Genomic DNA, 16,591 nt, shown 5'->3' with positions numbered 1-16,591 from the left:
GACCAGGCAGGCCTCGTCGAGACAGTGTGGGCGCAGCGGTCGGGTGCATTCGTCTGGCCCCGGGGGGCACTTTTGCTCCAACCACTGCACTGCACTACCCCGGGCACCATTCCCCCTTAGAGCCTCATTCCCAGCTGCAGCCCAGAAGGGCCCCTGGGGCCAAAATGCAGCATTTCAGTGTTGGCACAAGAATAGGAGTAGAGGGATGGGAATCAGGCCTAGCGCACGGTTTGCCTGCACGTTCTGTAGCCTCCTCGCGGACCCTGCCGGCCGCCCGACGTCATCGGGCCATGTTTGCTCTAAGGTCTTGCTTCCTGTTCGCGTCCCAAATGAAGGGCTGCGTTGCAACCTGAGCTGTGTCCTTTAGTAACTTTCTAAAGTGGAGCCCTGGCTGCCACGCTCGGCAGAATTGCTGACCGGGAAGTTCTCTGTCAGCGGTTTGCTGTGAGCGGCGGACGGTGCGCAGCCGAGGGTCAGGGCGGAAGCCCCCACAAATGCCCAGATGGTGAAGAAGTGAGAACGCTGAAGACAAGGAGGAAGTCTCCATTGTGCTCGATGCTAGAATTCAATGAGCAGAACTGGCGAAGTTGGGGACCGGCCGAGAACCCCCCAAGAGAGACACAAACAAGTCAAGGATGGGAAGCCTGACAACAGCCATCACAGGACAGTGGGAAACCTGGAGATCCACCCGCCTAGGACAAATGACTGGAGCAGGACGCTGGAAACCCACAGACTCCAATGGAATTTACACGTAAACCAACGGGGCGGTTTTGCTGTTGAACTCTGGGTTTAGTGCTGCCCGGAGCCTCGCATCAGGATCCACAGAGCCCAGCTGCGCACTCGAGTCTGGCCACAGGATTGTCAGAAGAGAGGGGGGTGTGGACAGCAGAGAGGCTGTGTGTGCGCGCGCGTGTGCGCAGAGGGGTGTGTTGTTTTTCACATTGTATTTTCATTAAACGCAGGGCATTGCCTTTCCCCAAGTGCCTCTTACAAGCACAGCACGCCCACAGAATTCAGTAGCAGACGGGCTCCAGGCCTCTGGGCTGCCCGGTGCCCAATCCGGTGGCACCTGCAGGAGACGGGGGAGGCTGCCGGCTGCCCACCGCACCTGGAGACTTGGGACACTTACAATGAAGCTTCCCGAAAGGCGGGGCTGGAAAACCCTGTCGAAGGAGCAGCTGGGGAAGCTGCAGCCGGAGAAGTCGAAGAGACTGTCCACGCGCGGGCGGCACTGCCCCGCATCCCCGGACCCCACCACGCTGATGGTCCGCTGGGGATTGTAGCTCTCTGGCTTCTCTTTTTCTGTGCAGGGGGAGTTGTAGACCTCTTGCAGTTGCAAGCTCCTTTGGTAGCCTGTGGGCCAGCAGGGGTTGGTCACCGTGTCTTTGTAACCGTCAGCCTGTTGGACATGGAAAAGGCACCACATAAGCCTGCCTTGGTCTGCAGTTACCACAGCCAGGAGGCAGTCTGGGGACAGGCAGTAGCGGGTGGTGTAGCGGGTGGAGCTAAGCACTAGCATTCAGAAACACTGCCCCATGTTTACGCACCGCGTATCACAGTGAGCCAAGCATGTTGCTGCTGTGTGCCTCAGTTTCCCCAGCTGTAAAACCAGGGTCCGCCCTTCATGGGTTTCAGTAGGGATGGTGGTTTGAGAAGACAGGGCCCATCCCATGTGCCCACTACTGTCTCGCAGGGCAGGGAGGGGGCAGCTTAGCCCAGGAGGGGGAGTAACTCCTGACTCGCACAGCCTGTGGCAGCAGCAAAGGGAGAGGGGAGCGGGGACCAGGCATCCCTGAGGGTTCTGTTCAAAAGCAGCCAAGGAGTTAAACACACGTGGGCAGGGAACGGGCGCCCGGGTTTGCCTGAGCCCCGCTGGCTCTCCCGGGGCTGCTGCAGGCAGGTCTCAGCCCAGCAGGGATGCTTCGAAAGAGGGTCAAGTCGAGGTTTTGGGTTGTGCGCGGGGGCAAAGGCAGAGAACTCAAAGGGCTGGTAACTGTGAAATTCCCGGGGTTCAAACCCTGTTGTGGCAGCTCAGACCCCATCCCGGGGGGGGGGGGGGGGATGGGAGAGCCGCAGGCGTTTCCGGTCGCTCGAGGACGTGGCGCTCCCGTGGGGATGGGAAAGCCCGGCCGGTCGCTGTCGTACACACCTGTTATGGGGCGCCCTAGACGTGTCACTGCAGTGCCCCCAGCTGAGCCCCCACTGCCCAGTCGGGAATTCTAGGCCCCTTTGCGTGGGTTGTAACAGGCTGGGCTCACCCCGGTGCCCTGGCTCCCCAGAAACAAGCTGCCCTTCGCCACTGCCTCTCCAGGCTGGGACTGTGGGGGCAGGGGTGACCTGGAGCTGGAGCTGGGGACATGCCCTGGGGGCGGGGGAGGGAGGCAGGAGGAATGCTCCACGCAGAGTTAGGGCTCGGTACCTTCATGAGCTTGGAGAGCACCCTCCTGAGGACCTGGTCCCTGCCGTAGCACAGGTAGCTGTGGGTGTACACCTTGTACGTCTGCCCGTAGAGCCGCAGCGTCACCCCGGCCCCAGGGTCCTTCATCTCCGCCTGGGTCTCAAAGGTGATCTGGGTGGAGGCGCCTCCCAGGTCCATGGCTCCCAAGGTGGGTTTCTTTGGCCGGAACCACTGCCCGACCCAGCCGTACTGCGGGGGAGGGACAGAAGCGCAGCCAGAGACGTGACACTCGCCCTGCCCGGCTCAGAACCGAACGCCCGCCCGCCCGCTGCCGTCAGAACAACGTGCCCGACGACCCACGCGGGGCCCCGTCCTGCGCCCACAGGGCTGAGCTCGGCCTGCGCATTCCAAGGTCAAACCACCACAGAGAGCAGGAAACCCTCCAATTCTTCCTTCCCGGGGCTGCTGTCCTGGCTGGCCGTCTCCCTGGCCTTGGTCTCCCTTCCATTGGAACCCCCAACCCCTCGCGCTCACAGCTGAGGCAGGGCCCACTGCTCTCTTTGGGGCTGGCTGGAGATCAGGACTCTGGAAAGCCAGGCTGTGCTCTACGGTTTGAGATGGTTGGCCCTCACCATGGTATCTGACCGACACACAGATCCATGAGGCGCCTGTTGGCCAGTAGCATTAGCAGCTGCTGGCTCTCTCCGAGCCGGCTAACACACGGCTCTCCCGATGCGCTATGGAGAAGGGCCAGCGTCCCCCACGCCCACCCCAAGGGGCAGCGTTAACAGCACCAGTGTTTCAGGTGGTCTCGGTGGGGCTTTGGGGTGAGTGCAGGAGAAGGGGTACATTGAAATCTCTGGTTGAGTGGTCCCCACGAAGCAGATGTCCCTTGGCAGCACCTGCCTAAGCAAGGGACAAAGCAGCTGTTTCTAAAGAATCCTGGGCCCTAGAGGATGACGCAGCCCTGGAGAGATGGGCTGTGTCTCTGCCCCGCTAAGCCAGCTTCCTGGGTGGAGCAGGCTGGCTGGTCGGTGAGTGGCAGGGGAATCCACGTCCGGACGGGCACTGGGAGGGATGCTCCTAGGAAGCCAGGCCTGCCCTGCCTACCTTGATGAAAATGCAGGACTATGTAGCACCTTAAAGACTAACAAGATGGTTTATTAGATGATGAGCTCCTCACATCAAGGAAGTGGGTCTGGCCCAGGAAAGCTCATCACCTAATAAACCATCTTGTTAGTCTTTAAAGTGCTACATAGTCCTGCATTGTGTTTCAGCTACACCAGACTCACACGGCTCCATTTCTATCACTACCTTGATGAAGTTCTCCAGGAGATAGTTAGCCGTGACCCAGCCGAACACCCCCTCATCTTCCCCGGACAGGATTTTGGCTCCCCGGAAATCAAAGGGGTAGGACTTGAGCGTCGAGGTCACTGCGCTGAGGACGCGGTCGGAGGCCTGGGGGTCAGTCCGGCTACAGGACACACAAAGCCACGCTTCATTGCAGGAGAAAGGAGGCAAACAGCCGCCAGGGACGTCGGCTCCCCAACCACCCAGCACAGCGCACGGGCAGGAGACGGCTCTGCCCCTCCCTCCGAGGGCAATGGCCTGGCTCACGCATGGCACGGCGGTGGCCCCGAGGGACCCACGGGGGTGCCACTAATGCCAACGTGTGCCAGCGAGGGGGATTGAAGGAAGTACCCCTTCAGCAATCCCAGGCTTCCTGAGCCCCTCCCACAATGCAGGTGCCACTGCATGGGTGTACGGGGACTCCACGCAGGGCTGAGCTGGGCACACAACTCAGGGTCTCTACTTTCCACGCAGAGCCAGAGCCAGAAAATCTCATGTCTCCAGCCAGACCACAGCTGGCGCCAGGCACCAGCTCCCCCGCTGCCCACCTCAGACTGGCCCCAGCCTGGGTCTGCCCTGCTCGCCGGCCGGGTCTGAGCCCCTGGGCATTGCTGACTCGGACGCCCTGCCAGCCCTGGCCGGAGAAGAGCCTTCCCTTCCCTGCGCGGGTCTCGCTAGGGCAGGGACCCTGGGGAAGGGACACTGGCTGCTCCACCAGCTTCCCCTTGCAGCAGGAGAGGCGGCGGGCCGGGGCCAGTCTAGCCTGCTGTCCACGCCACCTGCCCGGCCAAGAAGGCAACAGATCTCCCCCTGCGGGGCTGGCCCGTACTGGCGCGGGGCGCGCACTGCGCAGGGTCTGAAAAGGATCCAGGGCCAGCTTGTAATTTTCCGGGTCAGGAAAAACATCTTCTTGGGCCAGGGATTCCCTCTGTGTCCAGGGGGGCTCCCTGCCCCCTGGGGCCCAGCAGGATGGTGGGTTGCAGACGGTGACAATTCCCGTTGCCCTGCCCAGCCCAGGGCTGCACAGCTGGGCGGGGAGCCCAAGAGCATCCAGGGACAGGGGTCGATGGTGAAACTCACTTCAGCAGCCGCATGCCGGCCGTGGCCCCCAGGTAGAGAGGGGTGAGCCGATGCCTCTCCCTGGGGACGTCGCTCGTGGCCTGCTGGAGGCACGGCTCCAGGCTCTTGCCGGCATCCGAGGGGTTCTCGACGTAGCTGGAGATCCCGCCCCCTGCGGGCGAGATGAAAACGAACATCGGTCCGTGGGTGGCAAGGAAGCGGGAGCCGCGCCGAGCGCCACAAGCGCTGGGCGGGGGAGGGAGCGGCAGGTGCGGAGCAACCATAGCTCTACCCAGAGCAGCCGGGGGGAGGGGCCCTTGCCTGTTCCCAAGCCTGCACCCATTCCTGTAGGGAGGGGACCCCGGGGCTCCCCCCACCAGAAGCAGCTGCGGTCCCTTCGGGCCAGTCACAGCCGGCGGGGGGGACGTGGCTGGGTGCGTGCGACTGTGCACACACACCGGAGCACACGAAGGGGAAACCCTCCACCTCACTGGAGTTCCTCTGCCCACCCCGGCCCGGCCGCAGGGCTGGGATTAGCCCGTTCTCGTGGCCCAACAATCCAGCGCCCGGCGGAGCCCACAGGTCTCCCTCTTGCTCCCGGAGCCCGGCCCCGCCCGACAGGGGTCACCCAGGCTGGCAATGACCCTGCTGAACGGCGCCGGCGCCCCGGACAAAACGTGTCCCGCCCAGTGGCTCCCCCCCATGCACGGGGCAGCCCCGGCGCAATGCATGCTGGGACAGCGCCGGAGAAAGGAGGCCCCGTTGCCAGGGTTACTGAGCAGGCAGGGACCCCATGGGCCATGCAGGGCGCACGGGGACAAGGGCAGCTGGGTCGTCGCACGGTTCCAGCCTCTAGGCCGTTCCCAGACGGGCCCTGCAGAGCCAGGGCAGCAGCGCGAGCCGCGAGCGGCCCCTACCCTTCACGTCGCACATGCTGTGCTGGCTGACGATCCCCGTGTCGTTCTCCTTGTCCGCAGGCCACTTGTAGACAAACATGGCCGTGTGGGAGGAGCCAGCGTCCAGGACGATGCCGTACTGTGGGCACAGGCAGAGAGAGGGAAAGGCTCAGGCCCAGGGGAGAACAGCCAATGGGCCCCGGGCCCCTCCCTTGGCCAGAGCCACAAGCCCCCACCCCCGCCAAGAGAGACCCCGAGCCCCCGTCCCTCGAGCAGGAGACCCCCTGGCCAGCCACCGCCCCACCCCCCCACCCATAGGAGCCCGGCTGCCGCTGGCCCAGGACTCCTCTGGCCTGGTTAGCGGTGGGGGCATTTGGGGTTCTCCAGAGGGGTGGGGCCGAGCGTGTGGCTCCGGCTGAGGGGACTGGCCAGGCCTTACGAAATCCACCTGATGCTGATTCGACAGTCGACACTGGCAGGTCCCTGCACAGCAGCTCAGCTCCCAGCGCTGTCCCCCCAGGCGCCCACCCCGGCAAGGCCAGGGCCGTCCCGAGCCCTTTTGGTGCCCCGGGCGCATGGCGCATGCACAGCCCAGCCCGGCCCGGCTAGTGCTGCTGGTCCATGCGCCAGGCCGTGCACGGCCCCGCAGCCCTGGGGGGAAGGGCGCTGCTGGCCGGCGCCGCGGGGCTGGCACTGCGGGAGCCGCGCACCCCTTACAGCTGCCATCAGGCGCCCCCCATCGGTTGGCACCCTGGGCAGCTGCCCGGCTCGCCCATGCCTCTGCCGGCCCTGCGCAAGGCACTGGGTAGCGCTTGCGTTGCTGCGCTCTAGGCAAACCCCCTCTGGTCGGTAGGGAGGGAGGTGGAGCTATTTACGGCAGCCTGGCAAACCCATTCATGGGCAGAGAGCAAATAGAGAGTCTGCCCTTCTTTGGAGCGCTTGTTCCAGGCCTGCACTCCCCAGCCTGCAGTCTCTCTCCATCCCTGCAGATGGGCAGCAAGCAGCCGGCTTGGCCCGGAGGAGGGAGCCCTTTGTGAGAAGTGCTGACTGGCCAGGCCAGTCCTGCTTCCCTGCAGTAGCCCTTTGCTCCCCGGGGGAAGGGCAGCCAGCAGGGTGTGCCTGTCTCAGCGGTAGGGAGAGAAGAGCAAAGGGAAGATCTCAGCCAGACGGCAGTGCTGAGACCCGGACAGGCAGGACAGGGCGATTGTCCCCCTGGGAGTAAGGCCCCACTCATGTCTCTACAGAGTCTCTGCTCGGCGTCTCCTTTGACGTGGGCTCCCTAGCACATGCCCGGTGATCCACCCACACTCCAGCCAGAGCAAGCAGTGGAGCTGCCGTTTGTTTTCTCAGCTTCACTCCCGGCCCATTCCTGGGCCGATTCTTCTGCCTCCCGGAGCTTGCAGGCCCCAAGACACGTGCAAAGCCTCCCCTCTGCTGGACCCGACACCCTGTGCAGAGCCGGCGAGAAACATGCAGGGAGCACTTCCAGCCGGGTAGAACGTAACGCGACGACCAAAGGAGGAACGGTCCCAGCCATGCACGAGAGAACACGGATAGTTCATTGTACTCCCCGTGTGGTCTCATCAGTCCTGTGCACACCCCCTTCTGTCTGTATCTGGCCCTTTTCCAGTCGTACGCCTGGGCGCTGTTGACACCTGCAGCGACGGGTGGTCAGAGCCCCAGCGCTGGAGAAAGGGAAACCCGCCCCGAGGGGTGCAGCTCCCAGCGCTGGAGAAAGGGAAACCCGCCCCGAGGGGTGCGGCTCCCAGCGCTGGAGAAAGGGAAACCCGCCCCGAGGGGTGCGGCTCCCAGCGCTGGAGAAAGGGAAACCCGCCCCGAGGGGGGCGGCTCCCAGCGCTGGAGAAAGGGAAACCCCGCCCCGAGGGGTGCAGCTCCCAGCGCTGGAGAAAGGGAAACCCCGCCCCGAGGGGGGCGGCTCCCAGCGCTGGAGAAAGGGAAACCCCGCCCCGAGGGGGGCGGCTCCCAGCGCTGGAGAAAGGGAAACCCCGCCCCGAGGGGTGCAGCTCCCAGCGCTGGAGAAAGGGAAACCCGCCCCGAGGGGTGCGGCTCCCAGTGCTGGAGAAAGGGAAACCCGCCCCGAGGGGTGCAGCTCCCAGCGCTGGAGAAAGGGAAACCCGCCCCGAGGGGTGCGGCTCCCAGCGCTGGAGAAAGGGAAACCCGCCCCGAGGGGTGCAGCTCCCAGCGCTGGAGAAAGGGAAACCCGCCCCGAGGGGTGCAGCTCCCAGCGCTGGAGAAAGGGAAACCCGCCCCGAGGGGTGCAGCTCCCAGCGCTGGAGAAAGGGAAACCCGCCCCGAGGGGTGCAGCTCCCAGCGCTGGAGAAAGGGAAACCCGCCCCGAGGGGTGCAGCTCCCAGCGCTGGAGAAAGGGAATCCCGCCCCGAGGGGTGCAGCTCCCAGCGCTGGAGAAAGGGAAACCCGCCCCGAGGGGTGCGGCTCCCAGCGCTGGAGAAAGGGAAACCCGCCCCAAGGGGTGCGGCTCCCAGCGCTGGAGAAAGGGAAACCCGCCCCAAGGGGTGCAGCTCCCAGCGCTGGAGAAAGGGAAACCCGCCCCGAGGGGTGCGGCTCCCAGCGCTGGAGAAAGGGAAACCCTCCCCGAGGGGTGCGGCTCCCAGCGCTGGAGAAAGGGAAACCCTCCCCGAGGGGTGCGGCTCCCAGCGCTGGAGAAAGGGAAACCCGCCCCGAGGGGTGCGGCTCCCAGCGCTGGAGAAAGGGAAACCCGCCCCGAGGGGTGCGGCTCCCAGCGCTGGAGAAAGGGAAACCCGCCCCGAGGGGTGCAGCTCCCAGCGCTGGAGAAAGGGAAACCCCGCCCCGAGGGGTGCAGCTCCCAGCGCTGGAGAAAGGGAAACCCGCCCCGAGGGGTGCAGCTCCCAGCGCTGGAGAAAGGGAAACCCGCCCCGAGGGGTGCAGCTCCCAGCGCTGGAGAAAGGGAAACCCGCCCCGAGGGGTGCGGCTCCCAGCGCTGGAGAAAGGGAAACCCGCCCCGAGGGGTGCAGCTCCCAGCGCTGGAGAAAGGGAAACCCGCCCCGAGGGGTGCAGCTCCCAGCGCTGGAGAAAGGGAAACCCGCCCCGAGGGGTGCAGCTCCCAGCGCTGGAGAAAGGGAAACCCGCCCCGAGGGGTGCGGCTCCCAGCGCTGGAGAAAGGGAAACCCGCCCCGAGGGGTGCAGCTCCCAGCGCTGGAGAAAGGGAAACCCGCCCCGAGGGGTGCAGCTCCCAGCGCTGGAGAAAGGGAAACCCGCCCCGAGGGGTGCGGCTCCCAGCGCTGGAGAAAGGGAAACCCGCCCCGAGGGGTGCGGCTCCCAGCGCTGGAGAAAGGGAAACCCGCCCCGAGGGGTGCAGCTCCCAGCGCTGGAGAAAGGGAAACCCGCCCCGAGGGGTGCGGCTCCCAGCGCTGGAGAAAGGGAAACCCGCCCCGAGGGGTGCGGCTCCCAGCGCTGGAGAAAGGGAAACCCGCCCCGAGGGGTGCGGCTCCCAGCGCTGGAGAAAGGGAATCCCGCCCCGAGGGGTGCGGCTCCCAGCGCTGGAGAAAGGGAAACCCGCCCCGAGGGGTGCAGCTCCCAGCGCTGGAGAAAGGGAATCCCGCCCCGAGGGGTGCAGCTCCCAGCGCTGGAGAAAGGGAAACCCGCCCCGAGGGGTGCAGCTCCCAGCGCTGGAGAAAGGGAAACCCGCCCCGAGGGGTGCGGCTCCCAGCACTGGAGAAAGGGAAACCCGCCCCGAGGGGTGCAGCTCCCAGCGCTGGAGAAAGGGAAACCCGCCCCGAGGGGTGCGGCTCCCAGCGCTGGAGAAAGGGAAACCCGCCCCGAGGGGTGCGGCTCCCAGCGCTGGAGAAAGGGAAACCCGCCCCGAGGGGTACGGCTCCCAGCGCTGGAGAAAGGGAAACCCGCCCCGAGGGGTGCGGCTCCCAGCGCTGGAGAAAGGGAAACCCGCCCCGAGGGGTGCGGCTCCCAGCGCTGGAGAAAGGGAAACCCGCCCCGAGGGGTGCGGCTCCCAGCGCTGGAGAAAGGGAAACCCGCCCCGAGGGGTGCAGCTCCCAGCGCTGGAGAAAGGGAAACCCGCCCCGAGGGGTGCGGCTCCCAGCGCTGGAGAAAGGGAAACCCGCCCCGAGGGGTGCGGCTCCCAGCGCTGGAGAAAGGGAAACCCGCCCCGAGGGGTAGAGCTCCCAGCGCTGGAGAAAGGGAAACCCGCCCCGAGGGGTGCGGCTCCCAGCGCTGGAGAAAGGGAAACCCGCCCCGAGGGGTGCGGCTCCCAGCGCTGGAGAAAGGGAAACCCGCCCCGAGGGGTGCAGCTCCCAGCGCTGGAGAAAGGGAAACCCGCCCCGAGGGGTGCGGCTCCCAGCGCTGGAGAAAGGGAAACCTGCCCCGAGGGGTGCAGCTCCCAGCGCTGGAGAAAGGGAATCCCGCCCCGAGGGGTGCAGCTCCCAGCGCTGGAGAAAGGGAAACCCACCCCGAGGGGTGCGGCTCCCAGCGCTGGAGAAAGGGAAACCCGCCCCGAGGGGTGCGGCTCCCAGCACTGGAGAAAGGGAAACCCGCCCCGAGGGGTGCGGCTCCCAGCGCTGGAGAAAGGGAAACCCGCCCCGAGGGGTGCGGCTCCCAGCGCTGGAGAAAGGGAAACCCGCCCCGAGGGGTGCGGCTCCCAGCGCTGGAGAAAGGGAAACCCCGCCCCGAGGGGTGCGGCTCCCAGCGCTGGGAGTGGCCTCACAGGACAGTTACTGCACTGTAGCTAGCTGTGCTGCAGGGGCAGATTTTTCACATCGCTGAGCACGAAGGTTGCGGCACCTGCCGTAACCTGCCGGTGCAGGCAAACCCTGAGACTGTCTGCGCCGTGCAGCAGGGGCTGGCTTTTGGTTCTGTCTGTAGCGTGCCCAGCCCCATGGGTCCTGCTCCGGGCCTGGGGCTGATCGGTCACTATGGTAACAAGGAATATACATGGGGCAGCAACCCACAGGCACAGACCTGTCAGCTGAGCTACCTCACGCCCAGAGGCAAACAGCCAGAATAGGTGACAGGCAAACACACGGGTGGCTCAGCCTTTCCAGGCTACTTTCAGGAGTCGGATTTCTCTTGCAGCTTGTACCGACTTCCCTAGCGCTTTTGCTGTAGCCGGCTGTAAAGCGAGGCAAATCTCTGGCTGAGTCATGATGCGGGAGACCTCCGCGTACCAGGCGGTGCACCCTCGCCGATGGAGAACCGCTGTGCCAGGCTGTCCTTCCAAAGCAGACTGCCCTGCATGGGTTTGCTTCCCTGCCCAGTAACTGGAAAGGGAGCTGGGCTTCAGCTGCAACACGGAGCCCGTTGCCTTTTCCCCTTATTTCAGCCTTCTGCGCTCCCCTGCAGGGACTTCCGGTTTGGAAGCAGTGTCACTGCCTGCTTTATGCAGCAGGAACTCAGCTCCCAAGCAAAAGCCCCTCTCCTGGGCCCTTGCAATGGGAAGGGGGAGGGAATTCTGCAGTCCTGAATCAGAGCAGGGCTGCCCTGTCCCGTCCAGACCGTGCAGTTCCTGGGCACCTCCTCTGCGAGGTTCGGGGCTACGAGCTCCCACCGGACAGGGGGTGCAGCAGCTGCCAAGCTATGGCTGTTTCTACGCAAGTTAGGGCCTGATTTCCCCGGTGGGTCCTGCTCCAGAAAATCCTCTGCCTGACAGGCACATGCTAGATAAGTAATTAACAGGCAATTAACCTGGCTGCCAAGGTCCTTCAGCAACCAGCAGCAACCACCCTTCCCCAGCATCTGCCATCTGAGCAGCTCCAGCCGCTGTACACCCACTGCTCGCCCGAGGGAGGTGACACCCACCCCCATTTCACAGATGGGGAAGCCGAGGCACGGTGCTGCAGCAATCTCCCCAGATTCACAGGGTAACTCAGTGGCAGGGCCAGGGCCAGCTCCATGCCCCGTGCCACTGCTTTGCCATGCGACACCCCTTAGCTGAGCGGGAAGTCTTGCTGTCCAGTGAGAGCGAGGCAGAGCGGCGAGGGGGAGAGCATGGCTGGCCTGTGGCTGCAGGCAGAGCACAAGGAAGCTGGGCCTCAGCTCCCTCGAGCAACAGAAACTGTTGCAAGCAGGGGTGTCAAATCCCATGTCAGTGGCTACACATATTGGTTAACTGATTAAGGGGGGGCAAGCGGGAGGCAGTTCCAGCCTGGCTAGAGCTGCCCCCCTCCGCCGCTGCAGGCAGGTGTAACCCCATCTGCGAGGGTGCCATGGAGCAGCCCCTGCCCACAGCAGGAGGGGAGCTCCTCCAGCCCCCACTGGTTAACCTTAACCGGTTAACCGTAAGGGTGAGGCTTTACCCGGGAACCATTCGCATCCCCAGCTACAAGTGCTTGGACGCCGAGGCTGCTGAGCGCCTGGACTTAGCTAGCTCTGGCCATTTGCTGGGCTCTCCGGGTACCTCTGGGCCCCTCCAGACACGGAGCACCACGATCTGCCCTGCCAAAACTACTTGCAGTTGAGAAACTAGGATTTCCAAATACATGTGTCAAAACCCACCTGGCTCCTCCCATCCCCACAGGCCCTTGGCTTCCCAGGAGACCCACGCTGAGTCTGTACCGTGGGGCCCAGCACTGCCCTGGGAGAGGTGTTTCACATGGCAGGAGCAGGCTGCTGAGATCTGCTCCTTGGCTGCGTTGATACAAGAGCCATGGTTGTTTCTGTGGACCTGCCTACAAAGCACCCGCAGGTCACCGCAGGTGTCGGCCTTTTGTTGGGTAACTGCATGCCGGGACGTTTCTTACCCCATCCTGACACTCTGCAGGCCCAAAGTGACTATGGGTCTGGGACCTGCCTGCATCTCACAAGCACCAGGAGAAAGCACCGGGCCAATCCAGTGGGCTCAAGAAGCATGTGAGCCCCGCATGTGACTCAAGCCATTTAGAAGAAGGCGGGCCAGCGGAACTCCCAGCCACTGGACCATCTTGGATCTGGAATCATCGCAAACGCTTCCCCAGGAGCCGCCTCTCAGTCGCCAGGCGACCGCTTTCCCAAGGCACGTGGAGGGAGACTCAGGGCAGGGTGCTCCCCAGGAGACGTCCCGTTGAACCCTTAGGGCAGCGGTTCTCAGTGTGGTCTGTGACTGTCTTCCAGGTGGGCCGCGGGCTCGAAGCTCACTCCCCCCTGCAGCAGGGAGCTTGTGCTGGTGCTCCAGCCCCCCGCCCCCCTGCCCTGACCCCTCATCTCCCTCTTGCCCAGACCCCACACCCATCCTCACATATAACTTCCTGCACCCCTCCTCCCAGCCAGACCCCTCCTGCACCCACTTTGTCATCATGGGTGGTTGGCTGGTTCTGTCCAGCAGAAAGGTCTGTGCTGAGCAGTCTGGGCCACAGGCCAAGAAGTTTGAGGACCGCTGCTCTAAGGGCTGGCCAGACCCAGCCGAGGCACACGTGGGGGCGAGGGTAGTGTCATGGTTAAACGGTGCTAGATGGCTACGGCATTATCAGTAGCCACTCCAGAAGCACACAGGTGCACACACAGGAGGGAGGCGCGGGGGTCAGAGCGCACATCCAACGGAGCTTCCTGCGAATCAGAGTCTGCCCTCATAACACACAGCACTGCTCAGTGTATGAGCCAGCAGCTCCAGCTCCCTCCCTGGGAAAAAGGCAGGGAAAACTTTCCCTTTAGCCGGCCAAGTCCCCAGACTCAGCTCTGCACACCCATGGGGAGCAAGTCAATGGAGTGAGTTTATTACCTAGGGCCAAATTCCATGGGCCTTAATCATGCAAATCTCTCTTAAGTGCTGGGAGATTTGCTCCACTAAAGACTCAGGAATTCAGCCCAGAGCAGAACTACATGTCAGATGGCTGAGTGGGGTGGGGGCACATAACAAAACAGCTCCTGATGCCCCATCAAAGCCACTGAGATTAGACAGACTTTAGACCTGCCCTAGAGCTCAGACTGTTTCCATTCCCATCAGCGAGGGGCACTCAAGAGATCTGTTTCCTTGGGCACAACGCGGCCAGCGCCTGTCTGCCCTGGGCCAGGATCTCGCCACCTGGGGCTTTGCTGCTTTACAAGAAAACCTGACTCTGGTTATTTTACAGGAACAATGCTCAGCGCTCATCAGATGGCCACAAAACCCCAGCGCGCTGACGGGGCTAGGGCAGGCGAGAGACGGCTTAGAGCTGGGTGACATTTTTCAGCCAAAACCTTTTTTTGGAGCAGGCATGTGTTCTCCCCATGTTCCAGATGGGGAAACTGAGGCACACGAAAAGGCACTGACTTGGAGTATGTGGCCGGGCCAGGTCTAGTTCCTAGTTTTGCTGATGTTCCATTCGGGGGGGGGGGGAGGATCGACTCCCTGGGGGAGCCAGGGTGGTGGCGAGAGATTCCTGCTCCCAAGGTCCAGGCTGAGATTCCCGCTCCCCAGCCACAAGCAGATTCACGCACAAACCCAACAAGGCTGGTCTACTAGGCCGCAGAGGGCAGCAGCCTTCAAGGCAATCCCTGGGTCCCAGGGCCACCAGAGAGCCCACCCTGCGGGAGGGGGCCGAGAGCCCAGCCAGGAGATGCCGCACGCTCCAAGCGGGGCAGTGACATGCATCAATCAGAGATAACGAGGCCGTGGCAGGCCCCACCTCGCCCGGGCAGAGCGAGAGGAAGTGGGAGCCAGCAGCTGATTTGACAGAGCTAAATTTAAACTTGCTCAGACCCAGGGCTGGAGTCTTTGCAGGACATAACTTGGTTTCCACCCAGAAACTTCCATATTTGGGGTGTAACGAGGCGCTTTCTGCAGCTGGCGTTCCGTTAACTCTTGGCGGAGCCGCTCCACTCCCAGGAGGTGGCCGGGTTTCCATGAATCCAGCAAGGAGCAGAGACAGCTAACAGAGACCAGCTGCCCACAGGACGGGGGGCTCGGAGCTCCCCAAGCCCACTTGTGATGTCAACAGGATTTGGACCCATCACACTGGAGCGCCAGAAGCGTCACCAGCCACACCCTTCGCCTTCCACCTCCTGTCATGGGGCAACGCTTGGCCACACAGGCACCAGCGGCTGCGCCCAGACCTTCGCCTCCCCACCAGCCTCTCCCAAGCACCTTTTTGGCTGGAGGTCTCCCCACAAGAGCGGGCCCCTCGGGGCACAGCCCATTGGAGGGCTGCCCTGAAGATCAGGCAGATCAGGCACTTGGATACCTAGGGCGGGGCACTCGGAAAGCGGCAGCGGGTGAGGGCCCAAATGTAGATGCAGCCTGTGGCACACACGTTATTTGGGCAGGAAACTGAAACGCCCCGGGATTCCCTCCCGCCGGGTAAGCCACTCCGGTGCCCTGCTGGCAGGACTGAAATCAGGCAGAGCAGCACCGAGAGCCACAGTTTGGAACAGGAATGGTGATTCGCCACGGCACGCTGGGACGTCCTGGACAGCCAGCCTGGCCAGCTAGCGCAGGGTTGCACTGCAGCGCAGACACAGCGGTCGGGGGCACGGTGGGGCACCAGCTGAGCCTGGGCCGTGGACGATCAGACAGGTCTCGCAGGCCCACGAATGATGAATCCTTCGCTGCTGCCGTGAGCAACCACCGACAGCGGATGGGCAGGGCCCCCTGCTCATGCGGGGCACTGGGAATTCGGGGGTCAAGCACGAGTCACATCCCTACTGAAGACATTTGGGAGACAGACTTGCAGCCTGATCCTCTGCTGGCTCGGGGGAGCTGGAGGCGACAGGCTGACGCTTAAGCTACGCACTTAGACTGTGATCCCGCCGGGCAGCAGGGCTGGACCAGTTTGTCCGGCGGGGGTGCTGAGAGCCCCGGCTCCAGCAGAATCCATTTCGAAACAGGGCTGTAGCAGCCCCCTACTTCGACTAGGTTCCCCTTCCCCCTCCCCAATGACGGGGGGAAGCTGAAGCAGAGAGAGTCCCACTTTCCCCTGGATGCTTCTCAGCTCTGCTGATGACTCGCCCCTCCTCCCCCCGCCCTCCCCGCGGCCTGTGTCACTCCAGGCAGTGGCAGCTGGAGGCGTTTCGGTTCCATGCTGAGGGCCAGACACGTGCGGACGAGCCCCCAGCTCCGAGGCTGGACCCAGCCCCCCCGGCACACAGCGATGGGCACCGAAGGCAGGTGGGCAGGGAGAGCGACCTCTCCCACCGCGGCACTGCTGGGGTGCGCTGCAGCCGTCCACACTGCACCGGCTCTGCCTCTGCCGGGCCCTGCCCCCGCCCCCGCCCACCCCTCTGCTTCGAGGGCTCTGTCGGCTGGAGCGGGGAAGTCTCACTCCGCCAGCGGGGCTCCCAGGGCAGAGCGCAAACCCAGCGGGGTCCCGGCTCAGCCCTGACCTCGTTCTGCTTCAATGAGCCGCTTCCTGCCAATGGCCCCTTTATTCCCTGCCCGGTCAGTGGGCCCAGCTCCAAGGCCGGCGCCCGGAGCATCCGCTCGAGCGTTTCCCTCCCCGCCCCGTCACGCCCGCCCCTTGCCAACCCTCACCCCGATTCCCTGCCACCTGGCTCTGCACCGTCCAGGATCTGCTGCTCTGACTGGGGAGCCCCTATGCTGCCAATGCACCAGCAATGTCCCCACCCACGCCACGCACGGAGGGTACGTCTACACTACAGCGCTAGTTCGAACTAACTTAGTTCGAATTAGTTAATTCGAACTAAGCTAGTTCGAACTAACGCATCTAGAACTAAAAACTAGTTCGAACTAGCGTTTTGCTAGTTCGAACTAGTAAGTCCACATTGAGTGGACTCTGAACAGGGCTTAATGATGGCCGGAAGCAGTGCCGGTAGGGCATAAAAGGAGGACTTAGAGCATGGAGATACTGTCTCAGGCTAGCCGAGGGCTGCGCTTAAAGGGTCCCGACCCCCACCCCGGACACACAGTTCTAAGGGGTGCCCCGCTTGCAAAGAAGTTCTGGCTTGGAGTGCCCTGAGTGCCCACACTGGG

General features: G+C 63.8%; 1 protein-coding gene across 4 annotated transcripts in view; it reads right to left on the bottom strand.

Moving 5' to 3' along the window:
- Nucleotides 1-16,591, bottom strand: part of LOC106732656 (ectonucleoside triphosphate diphosphohydrolase 2-like) — a 55,429-nt gene that overhangs the window by 6,052 nt on the left and 32,786 nt on the right. For 3 of the 4 annotated variants that reach the window (XM_075905983.2, XM_075905985.2, XM_075905984.2), the window contains 5 exons: nt 5,725-5,842; nt 4,829-4,979; nt 3,713-3,872; nt 2,420-2,647; nt 1,130-1,399 (listed from right to left, as the gene is read on the bottom strand). In XM_075905983.2, the coding sequence (XP_075762098.2) occupies nt 1,130-1,399; nt 2,420-2,647; nt 3,713-3,872; nt 4,829-4,979; nt 5,725-5,842 (927 nt within the window). Of the gene's footprint in view, nt 1-1,129; nt 1,400-2,419; nt 2,648-3,712; nt 3,873-4,828; nt 4,980-5,724; nt 5,843-6,151; nt 6,296-16,591 lie in introns of those variants that run through there. The other variant, XM_089772960.1, reaches the window with a different exon arrangement.

This window comes from Pelodiscus sinensis, chromosome 23 (assembly GCF_052426305.1).
Source record: "Pelodiscus sinensis isolate ZL-2025 chromosome 23, ASM5242630v1, whole genome shotgun sequence".
Lineage (NCBI taxonomy): Eukaryota > Metazoa > Chordata > Testudines > Trionychidae > Pelodiscus > Pelodiscus sinensis.
This window is presented reverse-complemented; position numbering and strand designations above follow the sequence as displayed.